Raw genomic sequence first — 20,158 nt, 5'->3', positions numbered from 1 at the left:
CATGGCTTCACCACCACGGGAACAAAAACCACAGCATTTCACATATAAAGTGGGCATGCCAGAAGTTTTCACACCCATAAATAACTTGCACTGCACACTGAAATGTTAGTCAAGATACATACTGTGTTTCCTAACCAAAAGTAAAATCAGATGATACAAATACTACACCCTCAAACACTACTAAATTACCACATCAAACACCAAAATCATAAACAGCTGAAATTTTTGTGAAGAAATTTATGGCTATGGTCCTTGATCTGATGTATATATTTTTATTTCAATACATGGCAGTAGAGACATGCCAGGCCTTCACATTTTTGAACACTTCAAAAAACACAAAAAGATGGAAGCTTGCCCCTAAAAATTTACTGTCTTAAGAGAGACTTGCCAAAACCGAAACCAGACACGCAAACAAAAATGCTCTCAAAGAACGTGCAAGGATGATCCCTAATTCTCTGTTAATGAATACTTCAGATTATTTTTCCACTCAGAAAGAAGGTTAAAAAGAAAAGACTCCTGCTGCCATTTCGTTCTGTACACTTGATGTTTCTAAGTATATTTAGAATGGCTTTTAATGTTTTCCTCTACATGCTTTCTTGAAAGCAGACTGCTAAAATGCAATCAAGTTGAGATTTTGCCCAGTGCAAATCGAGTAAGTGGACACCATCAGCTGATCAGTGCAGAACAGTTACTCTATCCAGGTGGGTTTTTTGATTCAGTAACTTTCTGTAGCATAAAAAAAAAAAAAAAAAAATCACAATTTTAATTTTTTCCTATGCTTGCAGTCTTCCATGGGGACAGTGTGCAAATAAAGATTGAAAAGACATTTAAGAAAGTGGAGCTTTTTCCAGGCTAAGATCAATTCCTTCATGATCCATTTTGCAGTTGCTCTACACAACACTGTTTTAAATGCCAAGCTTGCATCTGAATTGAGGAACAACCTTCAGTAAACTCCTCTCACCCTCCAGAAGAGGTGTGAAAGGAAAACTAAATCTTGAAGTCTCAGGTTGTTCAAAGGCACCCATAAACCATCTGTGTCAAACACCAAAGCGTATCAACTGAAAAAAGCATGGACACAGATTCTATTCTGCACAAGGAAGTAAAAGTATGCATTTTGTATTCCACTGTTGTTTAAGCTATTCATTGCCAGCTAAGTTGAATTTACATGCTCTCTGCTTTACTTCATGCCAAGTATTTCAACAAGTTATAAAAGAGAATTGGAAGGAAAATGTTTCAAAAGTTTGGATCATACCAAAAAGGTTACTATGGCTTCTCTACTACATAGTAGGAAACCTAAAGGAAGAGTAACATCTGTTTAGTTTAGGAGTTCAGTGTGCACTGATGGCAGAGGAATTGGAATAAGATCCCAGGACAGAAGTTTCTGCAATCAGAAACTGATTTGGGGTAAGGGTACTTCTCTGGTTTCTGGCAAATGCTGTTAAGTATTACTTCCATCTGCATTTTATTTTTGTTTTCATGACTGTACAAATCTTTTAGCAGAATAAAAACATATCCTATAAACAGATGAATGCCTTAAGATACTTTAGGAAAGGAAAAGCTATCAGTAAATAATTTTGTCAATACCTTATCCAGAGGAACATGTTTCACTAAACCGCTGACAACAGTCCTTGGGCTTGCTTCACCAACATCCACTTGTTCAACATACAGAGTGTCTGCATCTGGATGCTTTTCAGCACTAATAATGCAGCCAACACGAAGATCCAGACGAGAAACATCTACAGGTTTCGCATCGCCACTTCCAGCAGCTGGCTGCTGTTTCTTCTCCTTCTTTTCACCTATTAGAGAACATTTTGTTCCATGAAATAAACATTTAAAAAAGCACAACTAACGTATATGACTACTGCAAGGGAAAAGTGAGCTACAGTCTCAGAAATAAGCATAAATTCTGTGCAAAACACAAAAGAATAAAGACTTAGCACCTCTGTTACCAGTTTCCAGTGGTGAATTATCATTCACACTTCCATTTATGTCATTACCTAAACTTATTACCACCTTCTGTTTGCAAAGTCACCCTGAATTTAAGTGTAGCTGATGTGTGACACACATACTCTGACAAAGGCCACATGAATTACCTGATCATCCCTTTCAAATAATTAGCAATTACCAGTAAGCCTTGCCATGGTGTTTCAGCAGCAAAAGGAAACTTGAGAATCACAGTCCAAAGGGTTATCAGTGCTTATCAGCATGGTACACAGCCATGAGCTGTGAGGTCACTGCAGCTGCACTGTTCCAGCTGCAATGCAACACTTCAAGATCATATTAGCCAAAATTCTGCACTTCCCAAACACAAGAGTGCATGAAAATGCTTATGGCTTGTGAGATTCCCCTGGTGTGGTGTCTTTACCCCATGATCATCACACAAAAGACTGTGTAGTACAAAACAACAGTGAAGCAAAACTCCCCATACTCAGCTGCTTATATAAATCATGGAATCATAAAATATGTAATATTCCTTTCAAGATGAGCAAGTTACATGCAGTTTATAGATAAGACTGTGCTGTTTTGGAGACATTAAAGACTTGTTTAACAGCTATAATCTCTGGGAGATTAAAAAAATCTAAGATGTGCTTATCTTAAATAAGCATATTCTGTTATTCTTTCATCCAAGATAACTTACATATTAATGTAAACTAAACTCCCTTCTTAATGGAGCAAAAAAGGTAAAGTGGACACAATGTGCAATTTGATTTCATTCATAATTCTTCTAGTACAGGCATGAAATTAAATGATACATTCAATAATAAAAAGGCAATTTTTTAATATAAGCAACAGCTCTTCAAAAATACTTGCTCATCTATGATGAAAAGCTCTAGTGATTTGGGTTTTTAATGTAATTGACAATTTGATTAGTAAAATCAGTCGTATATACAATAATATAAGAGACACTGGATAAAAATCCCAATCAAAATAGCTAACATATAATACCTAAGATCATTTCAAAGACCTGCTAAGTTTATCCTTGGTATAATTCCACACTGTTCTCCATGACATTCCTCTACAAGAGAAATGAAACCTTTCCTCAAAAGAGAACACAGCAAACGTGTATACGGTGTATATACATATAGATACATAAAAAATATCCATTTCAATGCCACAGGCTAAGGAAAAAAATGCACTCCTCTGGCCAGTGTCAGAGTCAGTCCAGAATCCATATACAGAGAAATCATACAGATAAGATTTGCAAGAAGCAGAACAAAGAAGATGAAAATAACCAGAAAGGAAAGAGATGACATAGGTGACAGAAAGCAAAGGGATTTGAGATAGTCCATAATTTCATTAATTTCTAGACTTAAAAACCAATTTTACGTATTGGTTACTTCAACTGTTAAATGCAATAACTACAACAGATGCTGAACTCCACAGAAAAGGGCCTGTGCAGGACTACTATTTAATGTTTGTGCTATATTTCAGCATAAGACAAAAGTCTAACACTGCTTTTCATATGAGATGAGCTGAGTTGGTCAAAGCATCATCAACACCAAATTCGTGGGTTCAACCCCTGTTTGGGCCATTCCCTTACAAGGTGGACTTGATAATGCTTGTGGGTCCATTTCAACTCAGAATATTCTGTGATCTGTGTTTGTCTGACTGAACTTAAGCTACTTGTATTGTACTTTCCCTCATCATATATAGAAAGTTTTATTTTTCCTTACTAACTGAATGTTTGCTCTGTAGCTGCTGAATACTTGAGGGAAAAATTAAATTGCCTGCTATGACATGTGGCCTCTGCTTTTGTATTTACAGCTCTGTGGAATATTAAGGTGTCAAAGGCTGAAATACATTAAAAAATATAAAATAGCTTATAAGTAGCTGTACAACTCACCAGGAATAAAAGAGACTGTGCACTATCATAATATCCAAATTCTGCAAACCTGTACAAATCTAATCATAGCAAATTAATAATAATCTGCATAAGAGAATGATTGCAAAACATAGTAAGTTACAAGATACACTTGCACAGAAGTACAGGTGTCCAACAGACATGCCTTGTTTTTTGTTGGTGGTGTTTTTTTAAATGAGGAAGTGCAGTCACATTAAACAGAATTTGGCATGTATCCCATGCAATGAAGACTGTAGCTTACCTGACAACCATCATTAGCTTCAAGTATTTTCAAGATTTAAGAGCTAGCATGACTCTTCCTACTGTAGCTGTATGAAAGCTTTTTTTTATCAAAATCGTGCAAAAGCACTTGCATAAATTAAATACCTCAACTGCCTATCAGAGATAAGAAAAGTACCTTTTTTCTCTACTTTTTCTTTCTTTTTCTTTTCTTCATCTTCACCTTTAATTTGATCTTTGGAACCAGAAGATGCTGTAACTGCTGTAGGTTGTGGAACATTCTCTGAAAACGAAGCTGTAGAAAGGGTTGTACCAGTAGGAACTGCAACCTGCTTTACTAAAATCAAAACCACAAAAGTTAGGGGCAGCACCAGAACTTGGAACACTGACATTTCTAAATGTACAACATAGATGAAAAAGCAGAGAAAACTGAAAATTTTGCTTAATATACTAAAGCACAACCGCTGAGTAGCGGACCACATTACAAAACACATTTCAGAACTTAATCTATATATGGTTATTATGATCAATAAAAACAAAGTGTTCGATTACACATTTTTATATGCGAAAAAGTCCTAAATACAAGAAAATATATAAGCAAACAACATCCCTTTTTGTAGCTGATTTCAACATCTAGTTATTTTTTTTTACCAATTCCCTATTTCCCATTTGTTTAGTTTCAGTTTATAGCTACTAGCTCTTGTCATACTGGAGACTATTCCATAAATGAGTTATGCACAAAAGCATTTTTACAGCATATTCAGTTCATCCATCAACTCTTATGATTAACTTTAGAAACTGAGCCTGAATAAAACAAAATTACCTGCAGCTCTAATGTGATCTGCTGATTTCTCTTTTCCCTAAATTCTCCACATTATCTTTAACAGCTCTTTTTAAACTGCTGATACAGTTTAATTCTGTAATTCTGTAATTCAGTTTAATACAGTAATTCTGGAGATTGCACTATCAGTCTCACCAGACAGAAGTGTAAGAAGCACCTCTCTTCTACATTCTGCTCTTCAAGAATCTCATTAAGGCTTTAAACCCAATAATTGTACAGGGTAAGCATCATCAGGGCACTAGGCACTACCATCAAGGTTCCCTTTCCCAAGCAAGGTTAGATGAGAGGATCTTTTCAAGTTCCTTTCAATCCTTTCAATGTTTTATCATTAACAACTGATACATACCTCTGGTGTCACCATGACAGAATTCTGGTGTCACCATGTCAGAATTCTCTATTCAGAATACATAAACTGAATACATGCTTTGTTTTTCATTTCAGATATCTAACTCTCCTGAAGAACTGCACTTTGTTAGTTGATGCCTGTCCTCTTCAACACACAAGTGATTTGCACAAATTATATTCTTATAAACAGCTTTCTAAAATAACTTGAATATGAAATTTGTTGCACCAAAACCACTTGCTTGCTAGCTGAGGAAAGTCTTTGTTTCTCAGGTTTTGAAAAAACATCTTGTGATATTTTTGATCTTCCATGTCCATCTAAGTTCTGTGCTTAACTACTTAGTCCCTTCAGATCTAACAAACATCTACTCCCTTCAAAAGAAAAGATCTGAATTTAGTCCTACTACCACTTAGATGAACTAGCTAACTAAAGGAAGATGCACACCAAGTATTTCCTCTGCCATCTTGGACCAATATACCTTCAGACCTTTCCAAGCACAATAGATTCTGTGAAATATCCCACACTTGTCAAGAACTGCTGCAGACTAAAAGACAACAGAGAAATATAAGTAATGGTTTGGTTTAGTACATGAAAAGGCTTTATTGGTGTCCAAAGGAGAAAAATAATTCTCTGTATTCACAGGTTAATCTTTTTGAAGCCTGAACGTGCTTTTACACCAGTTAAACATTCAGTGAAGTTAAATGCCAGCATCCAGATACACTGGATACTATCTTAAACACTTTAGAATTCTGATAGCATGGGTTAATAGCAATAACTGTTGAGGGCAGAAAAGGACTTTTTGGCAATAATTTTAAAAGACAACACAGTGTATCTGAAACACTTCAGTTTTGGGGTTTTTTTCTTATTTCCTTTTTTTTACTATGAAGTATATAATGATGGTATAAACAGAATAGAACTACATAGAAGAGTGGGAAGAAAGAGTAAGTCCAATGGAAGGCTGGTCTAAAGCACAGAATCATAAATTCAGAACACATTGTTTATAAATTTACATAACCACAGCTTTCCTAGTAAGTCCCTGACCATCTGTACTTTGCACCATGGCTTGATCTTTCCATAGTGATTTTCCAGTCATGCTAGATTAAAGCAAGAAGAGTTAGACACGTAGCAACTTCTACAGAATTACAAGGAGTCATTGTCATCAGTGAGGTTCATGGCCTATTATGCAAGGCACTGAACAAAAAAATACAAAGAACTAGTTCCATGTCTGATTAAGTTTAGTACATAGATCTGTCAGACCAGCAGCTTATTAAAATGTTGGAATCAAGTAATTCTTCATAAGCATGGAATCAGGGAAAATCCAGAATTTGTAAGAAGTACCACAGAGTCACATGCAGAACAATAAAACTCAAGAAGAATTAAGATAGTTTTGTGCTAACTACATCAATTTGTATGACAGTAGCACTTTTTTTCCCCACCTCCATTTCGAATTTCAGCCTCAATCAACTCCTGTTTCAACCCTTCAATTTCTTTCTTCAGTTTAGCATTTTCTACACGGAGCTTCTTCTCTTCTCGGAGAGATGCTTGCAAGACTAGAATTGACACATTAAAAAAAAAACCAACAGGTTTCAGTAACTAGCATTCGTCACTATGGACACAAAGGTATGTTTTTAAAGAAAAGTGAAACATGGTGAGCCAAACAGCACAAAAGTGAAAAATTTCAAGGAGTATATAATCAGAAATACTTAGGAATTATTTTCTTTGTTGTTGAAATAGACGTTTTTACAATAGTTATATAATCAAATTGCCTCTCAACATACTATCTTCTCAGTCCCCTAAACAGAATCACAAGAAAAAAACTCGGAGAAACCTACAGAAAAACCTTGATGATGTTTGTAATAGAGAGCATCTTTGTTCACTGATACAGCTGAATACAAAATATCAAAATTGAAGCTATGACACTCTTGAGAGAATGCCATAGTTGTGAAAAATCAGTACTAAATTCAGGATAAGGCATAGTCTCGTATTCTTTCCAACTCTTTTTCTCTCTTCATATGGAATCATGTTCTATCAAATTTCCATAATTTGTGTTTTAATTCTTCCTCATCCATACCTCTTCTATTTCAGAATAAGCAGCTTCAAAAAAACCCAAACCAAACGAGAACAAAACCCCCACAGCCCACATGACACTCAAGTGGGGCTACGATTGCAAGGTTTATCTTGGAGAACTTGAAACGCTTTAAAGGCTGACACACCAAATATTCTCATTTTCTCCTATGTGCATTTACTGTTAACCATCTGGTTAATAGGTTTAGCATAAGATAGATGAATCCTTACTGGCTTTTTCCTTGAGCAGGGCAAGTTGCTGCTTGAGGTACTCAATAACTTGATCGGCCTCAGCACCCTTCTGCTCCAGTCTGCTCAGCACTGCATTGTTGGCTGCCATCTTTACCAAAAAACGGGATAAAAACCTAGACAAAGAACAGGCTAAAATTAATGACTTCTTAAAGTAATAACATTATTATCTCTTACCATGTCAAGCAGCTCTCAAATCAGTTGCTGAACAAAGAAATCTGCTAAGTGAAAAGTTGGGCTCCTACCTCCTAATGCAAAGTCCAAGCAAAAAGCAATGTTAAACAGAATCTGATGTTTGATAGCTGCTTTCAAGTGTTTTGAAAGAAAAGCTATTTTTCTTCCCAGCAGAAAATGTGTTCTTCCTTCATGAAACAGGGAAAAGGTGGGGGGGCAGCGGGGGGGGGGGGGGGGGGGGGAATGTGGAAGGAAATAAAAGGGGAAAGATTGGACAGGAAAACACTGTATCCTGGGCTTAACTAAGAAAAATTAAGTGTATATCAAATTTTATTGAGACTAAGAAAATGGAATCATGCCACAAAAATTTCCAAATGTTTCCAATAAATTCATTCAGAATATACTGAATACTTCAGACATTGTGCTTGTACATATATTAAGACTTCACTGTTTTAATAGTCATAATTCATAAGTACTTTTACTTATCTCAGATAAAAACAACTTTTATTAGAGGTTTAAACTTCAGAGCTATTTTAGCACCAATTTTGACTATTTGATTTTGCACCCACTGAAATGGAAGGGCCAGCACACAGATAACAAAGAAGCAGGGAACACAAAAGTTCAGCAAAGAGCAGAAATAAATGCTGTCTAACCTTTTATGGTATTCACCATTTACTAATGTTTCACAAATGTTCCAGAATGTAGTTATGCCTTGTGTACAGCCTTTATTTTTTGAAAGCTACCAAATCTGGCCTACCTTCCTTCTCAGGAACATTTGTGTCTAAACACAAGAGCTCAAATAATGGCAACAGAATGATGAAAAACAGTTACAATCACTCATATCTGCAGCAGAGAGTGCTTTTTCCCTCCCACTCAGTATATAAATGAGAAAAGAATCTGTACTAACAGCTGCCTCTTCTGTAAATCAAGAAAACTGGTTACAGGTGGGAAGAAAAGATCTTTACAAGCAATGGTGATCTAATTCCTGTGAGGTGATTCAATTCCTGTAAATTTGTCCATGAACTGCAACAAATGAAAGAATTGGTAAGAAAATGGCAATCCAGGCACATGTATTGGCTCCTCAACTTCATCAAAACACAGAAATGTCTTTTCTCATATCAAATTGGCAGATAACTTCCTATTTTTATTCCAAGACTATTTTAACACTATGATCTAAATCTGGTTTTAACATACAAATATTCCCTATTGGGATATGCAACAAAAGTCACGCTGAAGAAAAAAGAGATTAGGAATAACTGAAAGGTGAACAGCTACAATCACACTCATGCCAGGGCTAACATATTGTCTCTGCTGCACTCTAAAAATCGACACATGTTTTAGATCTGATCTTACATTATAAATAACTCAAATGTCCACAGGAATATATTTAAATTTTAAAAAATAACAGTAAAAACCCCAGAAAACTAACTACAATTATTCTGGAATAGGGTATTTAAAAGGCATAGTGTATTTAAAAGTTCCCAGAGTAAAATTCACAAAGCCAGAGAGGGGTGTAATAGACAGATGATGCATGGGGTATCTTGAAATGTGATGCAGGAACCAAAATCCTGCCTTCTTTGCAATGCAGTACAAACAAAGTCTGTTCTACACACACTGTTTCACTTAAAGATGTGAGAGTATTATGGCTATCACACCTTCCACTCATCCACAACAGATTTTTCTTTTAAAAGAAAGAAACTCTCCTGGAGCAAAGAGCAGAAAAATCTCTCCAGAACAACTAAATTAATTTTTGTATTCAAATTAATGTCTGCTAACAAGAAAATAATTTTGTTTTCATGGGCAGACTGAAAACAGAGAGTTTCAAAAAGGAAACCAGTGATTCCAATAAGCTCCTAATTGAGATGTCAAATGGAAACAGACATAAAACTATTATGGCACAACACAGCATAATACAAAGCCTAGGATATTACAGTCTGCATACCAGTAAGATTTCTTGCAAGCTACAAATTCTCTCAGGGGAACACAATACTAACAGAGGAAACCTTTCCAACAACAACAAAAATGCTACTAAAACTTCAAAGTGAATAGAACTGGTACATTTTATAGATTTTGGCCAAGTTGGCTAATGAACTGAAGATCTGGAAATGAAGTTACATGATTAAAATTTTCCCACTTGTCAAATAAATTTCTGTAAAGCCAGTATTGTAACAATAACACAAAGGAATAGGTATTTCCGATGCTAATATGGAAAGGCAACAGGCTGAGATGAACTGCTGCAGAAACAAGCACAGGAACCCATAGAGCAGAGTGATAAAACTGTATCCAAAAAGGGCACATGAAGGAAAAAAAGTAAGATCCATCCTTTATTATAGAACACAAAACACACTAGAAATATGGGAACTGCAACAATCAAAAGTTACACTCAATTTTCTTTTTTTCTTTTTCCACCTTTACTCTATTTTCTTTGCCTTCCGCTATCTTATCACCCTAACCCAAAAAAAAAAATCCTACAACAACCAACCCTTATTGGTGATACACAAACTAAAAATTAGAAAGAAAACCAGAAATAATATAGCTTAAAAACCAGATCACAGCTTACTGCAGATATATTCTGACCTTCTTAGGAAAAAATGTCCCTAAGAGCAACTGAAAGTAAAGTCACTTCATCCAATCGTGCCTAATGAGCTCCTTTCCCCTGCTTTGAAAAACAGGTATGGTGTATTTACATTCAGACTTTCTGGAAAAGTCCTTAAGTTACCTGCTTGCTTAGCCAAGGGAAACTGGTTTATCTCAGACCTCTGGGGACTGCTGTGTTATTTGCAAGACACTCACGACCACTCCAAAACCCACTTGCTCCACTCGGTGGAACTCAATCTTGAAATGAAGGGCTCAAGCTGTACAGCTATTCATTACACTGCACATCAACACATGAGAGCTGTTTCATTTCTCATCATTCTACCTGCTGATTAAGAGAGTTGCCCACGTTTTTTTTTTAACTGAAAGCACTGCCTGATGCCATCTTCTAAGTAGCTGCAGTTTCCTTGCAGGAGAAAACAGGCACTATCTTACTTTGCTGCTCAAAAACAAGTAGTGTGAAAGTGTCCCCAAAGTGGCAAACTCTCTACACCAAATCAAGACCTCTCATATAAGTACAAATTATCCCCAAATTTTAACATGTTTTACAAATACTTTATCAACATTGGCCTCAACTTTAAAATATATCCGAATCAAAATCTGAACACACAAAAGAGGCTAAAAATGTAAATCTGGTTGTACTTTTCAATGCTGTTGATTGTTAAAAAAAAAAAAAAAAGAAAAAGCCAAAATCTCCATAAAATTAATGTCAAAATTTAAAACTTAAAACTCTAAAAATTAGTTTTGGAATCTATCCATAGTCCAAACATAGAACCAATTACTTTCCACTATTGGAAAAGCAACCACTAAACAGAAAAAAAAACAAAACAAAACCACAAACAAACAAGCAAAATAAAAAGCAACACCTGAAACTGGAAAAAAATTGATTGCTACAGCCTAAAACAATTAGCTCTGAGCATTCATTTTTCCAGCTGGAAGTTTTAAAAAGCTCAGTACTTTGAAGCTCTCAGCTTTTTCTTGCAATGCTTTGCTAATATCAACACAAAAAGATTACAACTGCAGGAGATTTAACCACCAAGTGCCTCCTTCTCCTCTCTTCCTCTCCCCTGTACACGTTAATTCCTTCACAGTAAGAGGGTAAACTTTGACAGCCCACCACACCTGGACAGCATTCTCCTCTGCATGGAGCTTTGCTCTCACCCACTGCTGCTCTGTGCTTGCCATGGAGGAATCAAGAATTCCTAGAGCAAAGCTAATTCCATTCACCTTTAACAAAAAGGCCCAGGTGGCATTTTCTGTGAGGCACATGTTTATGCTATGTTAATGAGTGCCAATCGAGATCTAAGATTTTATTTTCTCACAAGAGGAAAAAAAAAGATCTGACATGCTGGCTTTTCAATTGAGATTATCTGTTCAAATCAAACAGAATCAGTGGCACATTCTAAAAGTTATCAACACCACAAAGGTAATTTCTCCAATGCTAACTAAAGTTCAATAATTTAAGCTATATAAAAATACTTAATTCCTCTTCCTAAGCTTTTAGTCTTAAATCCTAAGGAGATGTCAAATTAAACTCTTTTTCTTCCTTTGATGAATTGTGGCCAATTTGTATAGCAAAGTATGCTACTCTCTGTAAAAAGACCAAGTACCATCACTTTGTTTCTACAAGAAGTGTTTTCAAAGCCTCCTATCTGAGCATCTTTTCTGAGTATGGTCCTTTCTGGCACACAATCTTACAAAAACCCATAAACATAACAGAATGTGCCAGCTGTTTGCCAGACTCTGCTTTCCTGTGCTTTGCACTTCTATGAACTGTGAGGATACAGTGAACCAGATTTGAGAATCTCACATCACACCGTTTTATTCTGCAAGGTAAGGAGCAACAGTTAGCAGATCAAAACAGAAGAAAGCAGACTAGAAGTATGTTTTCTTTGGCTGAACCAAAGTATCACTGCAACTAGGCAACTGTTGTAACTCATCCCATATTTTCTCATCTTGGAGAACTGAGACCCACACTTTATAAATCAATTCTTTCTTAAAGGTTCCTTCTAACTTCTGATAAAATATTCTAGGCCTGATGCTGTCAGCACCTTTTGCTAAGATTTAGAATACCTGATTTGATGAGTTCATATTTTTGGAAGAAAAACTTAAGACAGTTTTTAGTTCTCAAATCTCTGAAAGTTTAAGCTATATAAAAAAATCCAAGCCAAAACACAAGAGAGCTACAACTAATTAGTTCTGAGATCAAATCTTAGTTTTGACTTGATCATCCTCAAACTCCACTCTAAGTAATGCAAAGTAAATCAGCAGCAATGGCCTGAAACACTTTGCTACAAATTTTCAGTTAAACAGTTCTGTTGCTAGGACATTTTGGAAATCAGGTACATTTAGTAAGTTTCATCACTACCACAAAAAAATTGATATTTCACTAGCTTTATACCTGTTATATGTTGTAAAACACAATCATGCTCTTATACAGATATATCCCTTCTCAGGAAATGAAGTTCCAAAAGATCATGTGATTCCACCCTTAATAGACAGAAAACAATCATATTTACATCTTGGAAATGTAGGTTTTCCACAGTTTTATGTGTGGAAAAATATAATTCCTCAATAAAAAAAAATTCCTCAATTACAAAAAAAAAAAATCCTCAGTAAAAAAAGTCAAATATAGAGCAATTCACAAACAGTTTCAAAAAAATGTGCCTTTTAAATCCATATACAAATAGGCAAAGTTATCAATAACGACCAATATAATGCTGAGAAAGAAAAGAATTATAAGTATTAGGTATTTCTGCATTGCATTACTATCATACCCATCATTTACTTGTTATAATGGAGCAAAAAAAAAAGACATAGTGCACTAACACTTAAATACCATTTCAAGCACACTTGAGGCATGCACATATCAGTGAAGATTTGACTACCAGCTCAACTCGCTTTCAGAATTAAGTTTATTGTTAGCACTGTAAGGGAAGAATGTATGTTTCCTGAATAGCACAAAGTTCACACATCTCAAAGTACAATCCAAGGCCTTAATCAAATAAATGTGTGTAAGTATTCAAAATGTACATGGTCACCCAGGTCCTTCTCCACATATGGCAAAGGAGACCTATCAAAACATTTTTTGGCAGAACAATGGCAAACACTTGAAAAGCAACAGCAAAATTTAAAAAAAACAACAATAAACAAAACAAAAAACAGCCAAACAAAAAAAAAGACGCCCAGAAAACATACAAACAAAAATCACTCCCAAAAGAAACAAAAACAACCCACAAAAAATTTTAAAGTCAAGAAATAAATCAACAAAACAAAACTCCTAACCCCAAACCCAAACCACAACTCCACAACTGGTCTGGTTTTGGGGTTTTTTTCCAACATTTGAGCAGTACTGTTAGATTGCAGTATAAAACGTTGAGACCTAGAAATTATCAAATTAATCAACATGGAACCTGATTTTTGACTTGCAGTACTAGACCAGCAGTTCCCTGCCAGGTACTAGAGATATGGGTACTACAAAAGATGAAATGAATTTCTAACTAATACCCTGGTATTTTTCTAAAAACCTTTTTTTTCCTAAATTTTATTAGAAAAATTCTATTTTTCTAAAAAAGGAATGGTCTTTTGAATATGAACAAAATGAAGTTACAGCCTAAAATATTAAGAGGGTGTTACAAAATACATCAGCACAGCTTTAAAGATTCAAAATTGCAGAAAGGCATCAGACCTTGTCATCCTTTCTCCCAGAGTGCGATTGCTGTAACTGGGGCTTTAAACAGTCAAACAACCTGGTTCGTTGGAGTTTTTTTTCATTTAGCTCTTAAATACAATTAATTATGCATTCCCTGTCTATAAGTTTCTGTGGCCAGTATTGAAAGGAATTTGCCAAGTAACAAATTAGTAGGCAAAGCTGCACATTTTTGCTGTATGTTATTTCAACTCACATCTTTGGCACTGAGAAAGTCAGAATAATTGCTTTGCAGATTTTCAAACACCAAAATGTCTAATACTGTCCATCCAAGTAGGAATGTTAGCTCTGTGGAATGACTTGCTAGCTCTGGAGACTACAGTCCAACCCTTCTGGCTGCCAGATAAATCAGGCTCAATCCCAGCTGCAGACAGGTCCTTTTAGTAGTCCTAAGAGCCTACCCCTCCCAATTTTAAAGGGCTGTAAATAGTAAAAACACAGAAAACTGAACTTTTTCATATTGAAAAACACTGCAGCATGAAAGAGATTTTTTAAACATATGATGGAACATCACACAAAAGGCCCATCCACTGGTACCAATTTTGAGACAACAGAAGTTACTTAGTAATGACTATTTTTAAATGTGAAAACAAGTCTGCCTTGAAAGGGAATGATGCACTGAAGTTACTTGTAAGTCATAGCATTAATGAGACAGGCAAAAATCAGATCTATGAGAAGCAATGAATGAGGAAGTAAGGCATATATTACAACATATAATGAATGAAATTGACTGGCCTAATTTGCATTGAAATTGATGTCTGGGATTGATATGGTAGAGCTCATTAGAAACTCAAGAGTGAGGAGTAAAAGTAATTTTCATTCCATTTCTATGTAAAGACTTTAGTAGATGCCACATTGTATTAATTAACTGCATCATACCGTGACACACTACAGCTGCAACACTCAAGAGGTTAACAGTACTTTCAGCTTTATTCACATTCCTGATGTAAACCTGTGCTAAATGTCAGTTCAGGGAGAAATTCCTAATGCTTGCCTCAGCCCAATCCTGAATCAACTTTGTGTTCTTTCCCACCTCTGAGGAGATACTCCAAGGACTAAACAAAGCAGAGACATGATCACCCTTAAGGAGTTCTGCCCAGGTTAAGACAGCAGTCAAGCATTTGGATGTGGTCTGTAACAAAATTTACACCTTAATTTATTAACCTGAGCAGTCTGCCCGGTAATTGAGCAGCCAAGGATGGCTCACTACACAGCTCAAGGAAAGCAACTGCTTTGAACCACTCGACTGAAGTCTCAGCAGGTTCCACACCCACTGCATCTGCCAGGTCCCTGCAAGTGCCCTGGAGATTCATCTGGCTGTGCTTTGTAGTGCAGGCTGCAGCTTAAGTAGCAGCTCATATGCCAAAACAGTTGGACAGCCTTATGTATTTTTCAACAATGTTTATCTTTCAAATCCCACTGCATTAATATTTTAATAATACTATTCAAAATCTTTCAGTAAATGATCATCATGTGCACAAGAAATTCCCACAATAAATCCCATGATGGAAAAAATGCAACACCCACAACATGCTGCCTCATTTCTTTGACTGTAATCACCGATTGCCAAACACAAAATACATCCAGGTCTTTGGAACAGAAACCTTACATCAAAAACGGACAAGGTTTTTTGTTCATTTCGTTTTTCTTTCATTTTGTTGGGGTTTTTTGTGGTTATATATAGATATGTGTGCATATACAAATAAATAATATATATATATATTAAAAAGCATTTGCTATTCATGTCTCAAAGTATCCTCATAAAACTTCCCTGACAGGTGATGAACTTTACAATTACCGACACACACATATGTCTATAAATTCAGAAATTTAAGAGGACTCAGCTGCATCTGGACAAGTCTGCAAGGTCAGCATATGTCACAGGAACTCAAAGAATCTGTACTGTGGTTCACCCTCTAGGGTTTTACTGGGAAAGTAAAGTGAAAGCTTTAGATTACTGTTGTAACTACAGAGTAAACTACTCATAAATCAGAGAGAAGAATCAGAACTGCGCTGAAATCTACCTGTTGATGCCAAGTAGAACAGCTTCTTAGGCATTTAACTGATTTCTGTAACTTTATCCTAAAAAAAGCGAACATTAACACTACTTCCTTAATTTAGAGCAAGTACAGCAGTAACAGAAAGGAAATGAAACAAAGAGCTGTTTACACTCTCCCTAAGAGAAGTCTCAGTTGAGAACAAAGATGTATTTTTTGTCAAAAACCCTAGCTGCTAAGAAGAAACTTTAAAAATATCTTTTCCTTAGAAACTTGAAGTTTGAGAATAAGAATGCCATTAAACAATATATTTTATGTCTGCAAAATAAATGGTATTGGTTAGGTAGTTCACAGGAACATTTCAGTTCCCAATGCTCTTAATATCTGAAACCTGGCTGCTAGTTATCTTACATAGTACAAGTGTGTTAAAAAAGAACCTTGACATTTAATACTTTTACATTAATATCAGCTTTTCTACATGTAAAAGGAGTATCTTGTAGTGCAGCTAAAGGAAAACAGGATTTAACCATTCAATTAAAACAAGTGCTCAGGTTAAAAATAACCATTATTTACTCACAAAAGCACTGAGCTGACCCCATGCAGATGTATTTTGAAAGAATCAGTGTCGTCTAACTTCAGACACATTAACAGCTGCTGAGGCAGAACCTTGAGGCATTCTTTATATGGGCTAAATAATACTTGAACAAAAAACTGAAAACGTGCATGTTTGTGTGCACATCTGCATGTAACCAATGCAAGAATAATGGCAAACATCTTTTAATGGGGAGCAACAAAGCTGTCAAACAAAATTTTCAGGGTAAGAGCAGTCCTTGATGAACTTGGAGCCTGCAGCTGCAGCACCTTATATACACAAAAAGAAAAAAAACAAACCCACACAACACAAATAATTGTACTTTCCAATGCTGAATTCACTCACATAATAGGATGATATTTTAATGAAAACCTATAAAGACACTAACTAACCCTGTGCAGAGAAAATAATTTGTTCAGCAGTGGAATGAAAAGTCTAAATGAACTTTTGTAACTAAATTGGGTTGACAAGTAATCCTCAGCAGCCAGAAGCAGTTTCATGTCACTTCAAAACCACGTTCCAGCAGTATCTACCAGGTCTTTGTAGTTGTATGCACTGAGAAGCACTTGGGGTTCACAGCTTTTAAAACTTCCAGGATGAAAATTATTTCTCCTCTTTTAATGCTGATCAGTGCAGCGGGAAATAAAAATTCACAAAAGCAAACAAACTCCCTGTGCACTCATCTTGGATGTTGAGAGGGCTGATGTCAGCTATTAAGACTGATAGTCTCTGACAGAAGAATCCTCCAAGCAGCTTTTGGGGAATAGCCATTTTTCATTTATGGATTCAAACTATAGAAACAAAAGAAGTTTTAAGTTAGCTAAATTCTAATTTTGCTGTGCTCCAAATTCTTCTATTAAAAATCCAATAATTTTTAAGCAATTATTTTCAATTGACATATGTTGGTTTAACGTCTTCAAAAGTGATAATTTGCAGGTAAGTTTTCAATAAATTGCAAAGGAAAAGAAAAGACCTGTGTGTGCCTAGGTCTTATCATGAGCATTATTTTATAGAAGGTCATTTGGATGTGAAATTACTTACCCACTGGGATGCAGCAGGGGTAACTGAACCCCTAAGAAAGGATTAATTTCCCAGGGGTGCGATTCAGTGTCATGTCCTAGCTGGCAACAGCGACTTCCTCAGTGTGTGACTGTTACCAATTATGAGAGCCCTTGACACAGAAGGTTTCAAACCTTACAGTAGGACTAGCAGATGTGCTCACAGAGGTGAACTCAGGGCCTTGCCTCCAGAGCAGCTGCCAGCAAGCCAAATGCAATGCCTCTCGCATGCCACGCACCAGCTCCTGCACTCCTGGGGGAACAGCAGTCCCCAGCCACCCCCGACAAATGAGCTGCTGAAATGATCTGGCCACTTATCCTGACAGTCTGAAACAAGATGCCACTACAAAGCTGTATATTAAACTGTAACTGAGAAACACTCTGGGATAGAAATCAGATCCAATAGCCATGGATAGTTTCTGAGAGAGGGTCCTGAAGTCACAAACTAAGCTTTACACTATTAATTCATACTCAGCTATGCTGGAAAAGCTCCTGATGAGAAGGAAATGGAAATAGAAGTTTTCATAATAGGCAGTTTTATGCCAAAAGATTGAAGTAAATGACCTCAAGAATACATGTGCTAACTTGAGGCAATTTTTGATGATATTTAATGCATTACCAGCTGCAAGGAATTCAATTTTCTCCTAATCCTGAATAGAATCTCTGTCAGCGTTTAAGAATTCTGAGGAAAGAATGAGTTCTACATGAATTGTGCTTAGCAGATGATGATTAAATACAGTACATGTTGCTTTCTAATAGGAATGCTAGTTTAATCTTCCCTCTCTGCAGTTCTGGAAGTCAAAGAACAGTTTCTAGGCTGTTAATTTATATTAAGTGACATAAGAACCTAAGAACTGAGAGTGGTGAGGCACTGGTTGAGGCTGCCCAGAGATTTGCATCATAAGCAACTGTTTCCTAGAAAGAACAGCAATCTGGCACACTGAACTTTGTAATCGAGACTGACAGCAATTGCCATGCCTAAAACCACTTATAACTGCCCAGAAATTTCTAACACTACTGAACTTAAAAGCATTTGCTAGAAGCACAGAGCATACTCAGGCAAGAAACTTTTCCTATTTAAATGTAAACACAGATGTTTGGAAAGTTTAGGAATACTCAAATGGACATGGTGACAATCTCAACACATTTGGAGCCATCATGCTACCCAAGCAAACTAGCACATTTTTATTATGCTCAAAAAATCACTTTCTCTTGTTTCATCTATCAAATCTTTTCAACTGACTGTAACCACAGGGGCTGTATTTTCAGGAGGAAAATACATGCTTGCAGTGGACTTCACTTGTAGTGGACTTTACCATTAGAAAACTCTATGGCCCAAAAGGCATAAAGGCAACCAACAAGTCAATCAATTAACACAACACTACATCACAAAAACTACACAGAACAAATCCTCACCTGGGAGTCTATTACCCTGCCACACCTGTCTGCTCCAGTTTAAAGAAAAAAAAAGTTCAAACTTCTAATTTCTCTAGAACTCAAGTCTGAGTGCCATAGGATGGAATAAGGGAGAAGCAAGTCAGGAAAGGCCTGACCAGCCACAATTTTTCATAGGTAAACTGCCTCAGCTGCTCAAGAGGCTGCCCAAGCAATACTCACATTGAACTCATACATACTCAAGACCCCCTACAACTGGCACAGAGATTTGCCTTTGTTCAGATTCCCCTTTCCTGTCTCTCAACTTTTTCAAGACACTTCAAAGAAGATCAAAAAGCTTGAAAGAAGTGCAGTTGTTTAGTCTACAGAAGAGAAGATAAATGGGAGACCTGGTCTTGTTCTTCAAAGACAAAGCAAGTTGGTACGAGAATGGGACTAAACTGTTCACCAGGTCTGATGCAGACATGAAAAAGAAAGCAAGATTTAAGTTTTGGAAAACTTTCAAGTAAGAGTAATAGACTGAACAGGCTGCCTTTGGAGGCTGTGCAATATCCATCACTGGAAGGTTTTAAAAACAGGCCAGGCAAACATCTGTCAGAAGTGATTAAGTTACAGTAGATGAGAAGATCTTTTGCTCCTCTTCTGCTAAGGTCCTTTTGTTACACCCAGTATTACAAACCCAATCACATTTCTGTCTTTTACATGCCTGTGTTTTATTTAACTTAAAAAACCATGCAATAGAAACCTGCCCTTCTGTGATATGTCCACATATTCAAGTGTGTTTATTTGAGCCAAAATAATAGACATGAAAGATTTGTTAAGTGTGAAACCAGGATAAAGAAACCACGTGCGAAGTAAAATACCAATTTATTAAATTTACACTCACTCTGAATAAAATGACCTCTAACATTATAATGCAGACAGCACTGCATTTTTTTGTCCTCCATGAGAAAAAATTGTTCAACTGATGACTTACTGATCTGCACTCACTTCAAGATTTTCCTTAAAGGATTTTTTTTTAAAAGAAAGCACTTTTCCCCAAGCACAGAGAAATACAAAT

The 20,158-nt window shown here is 36.2% G+C and overlaps 1 protein-coding gene across 1 annotated transcript in view; it reads right to left on the bottom strand.

The window, feature by feature from the left end:
• Positions 1-20,158, bottom strand: part of AIMP1 (aminoacyl tRNA synthetase complex interacting multifunctional protein 1) — a 31,310-nt gene that overhangs the window by 8,071 nt on the left and 3,081 nt on the right. The window contains exons 2-5 of the mRNA XM_058803651.1: positions 7,561-7,694; positions 6,702-6,815; positions 4,260-4,418; positions 1,585-1,796 (exon numbers count right to left, since the gene is read on the bottom strand). Of these exons, the coding sequence (XP_058659634.1) occupies positions 1,585-1,796; positions 4,260-4,418; positions 6,702-6,815; positions 7,561-7,694 (619 nt within the window). The remainder of the gene's footprint in view (positions 1-1,584; positions 1,797-4,259; positions 4,419-6,701; positions 6,816-7,560; positions 7,695-20,158) is intronic.

Source organism: Ammospiza caudacuta, chromosome 4 (assembly GCF_027887145.1).
Source record: "Ammospiza caudacuta isolate bAmmCau1 chromosome 4, bAmmCau1.pri, whole genome shotgun sequence".
Lineage (NCBI taxonomy): Eukaryota > Metazoa > Chordata > Aves > Passeriformes > Passerellidae > Ammospiza > Ammospiza caudacuta.
Note: the sequence above shows the minus strand (reverse complement) of the source record. Positions and strands in the feature narration are given on the sequence as shown.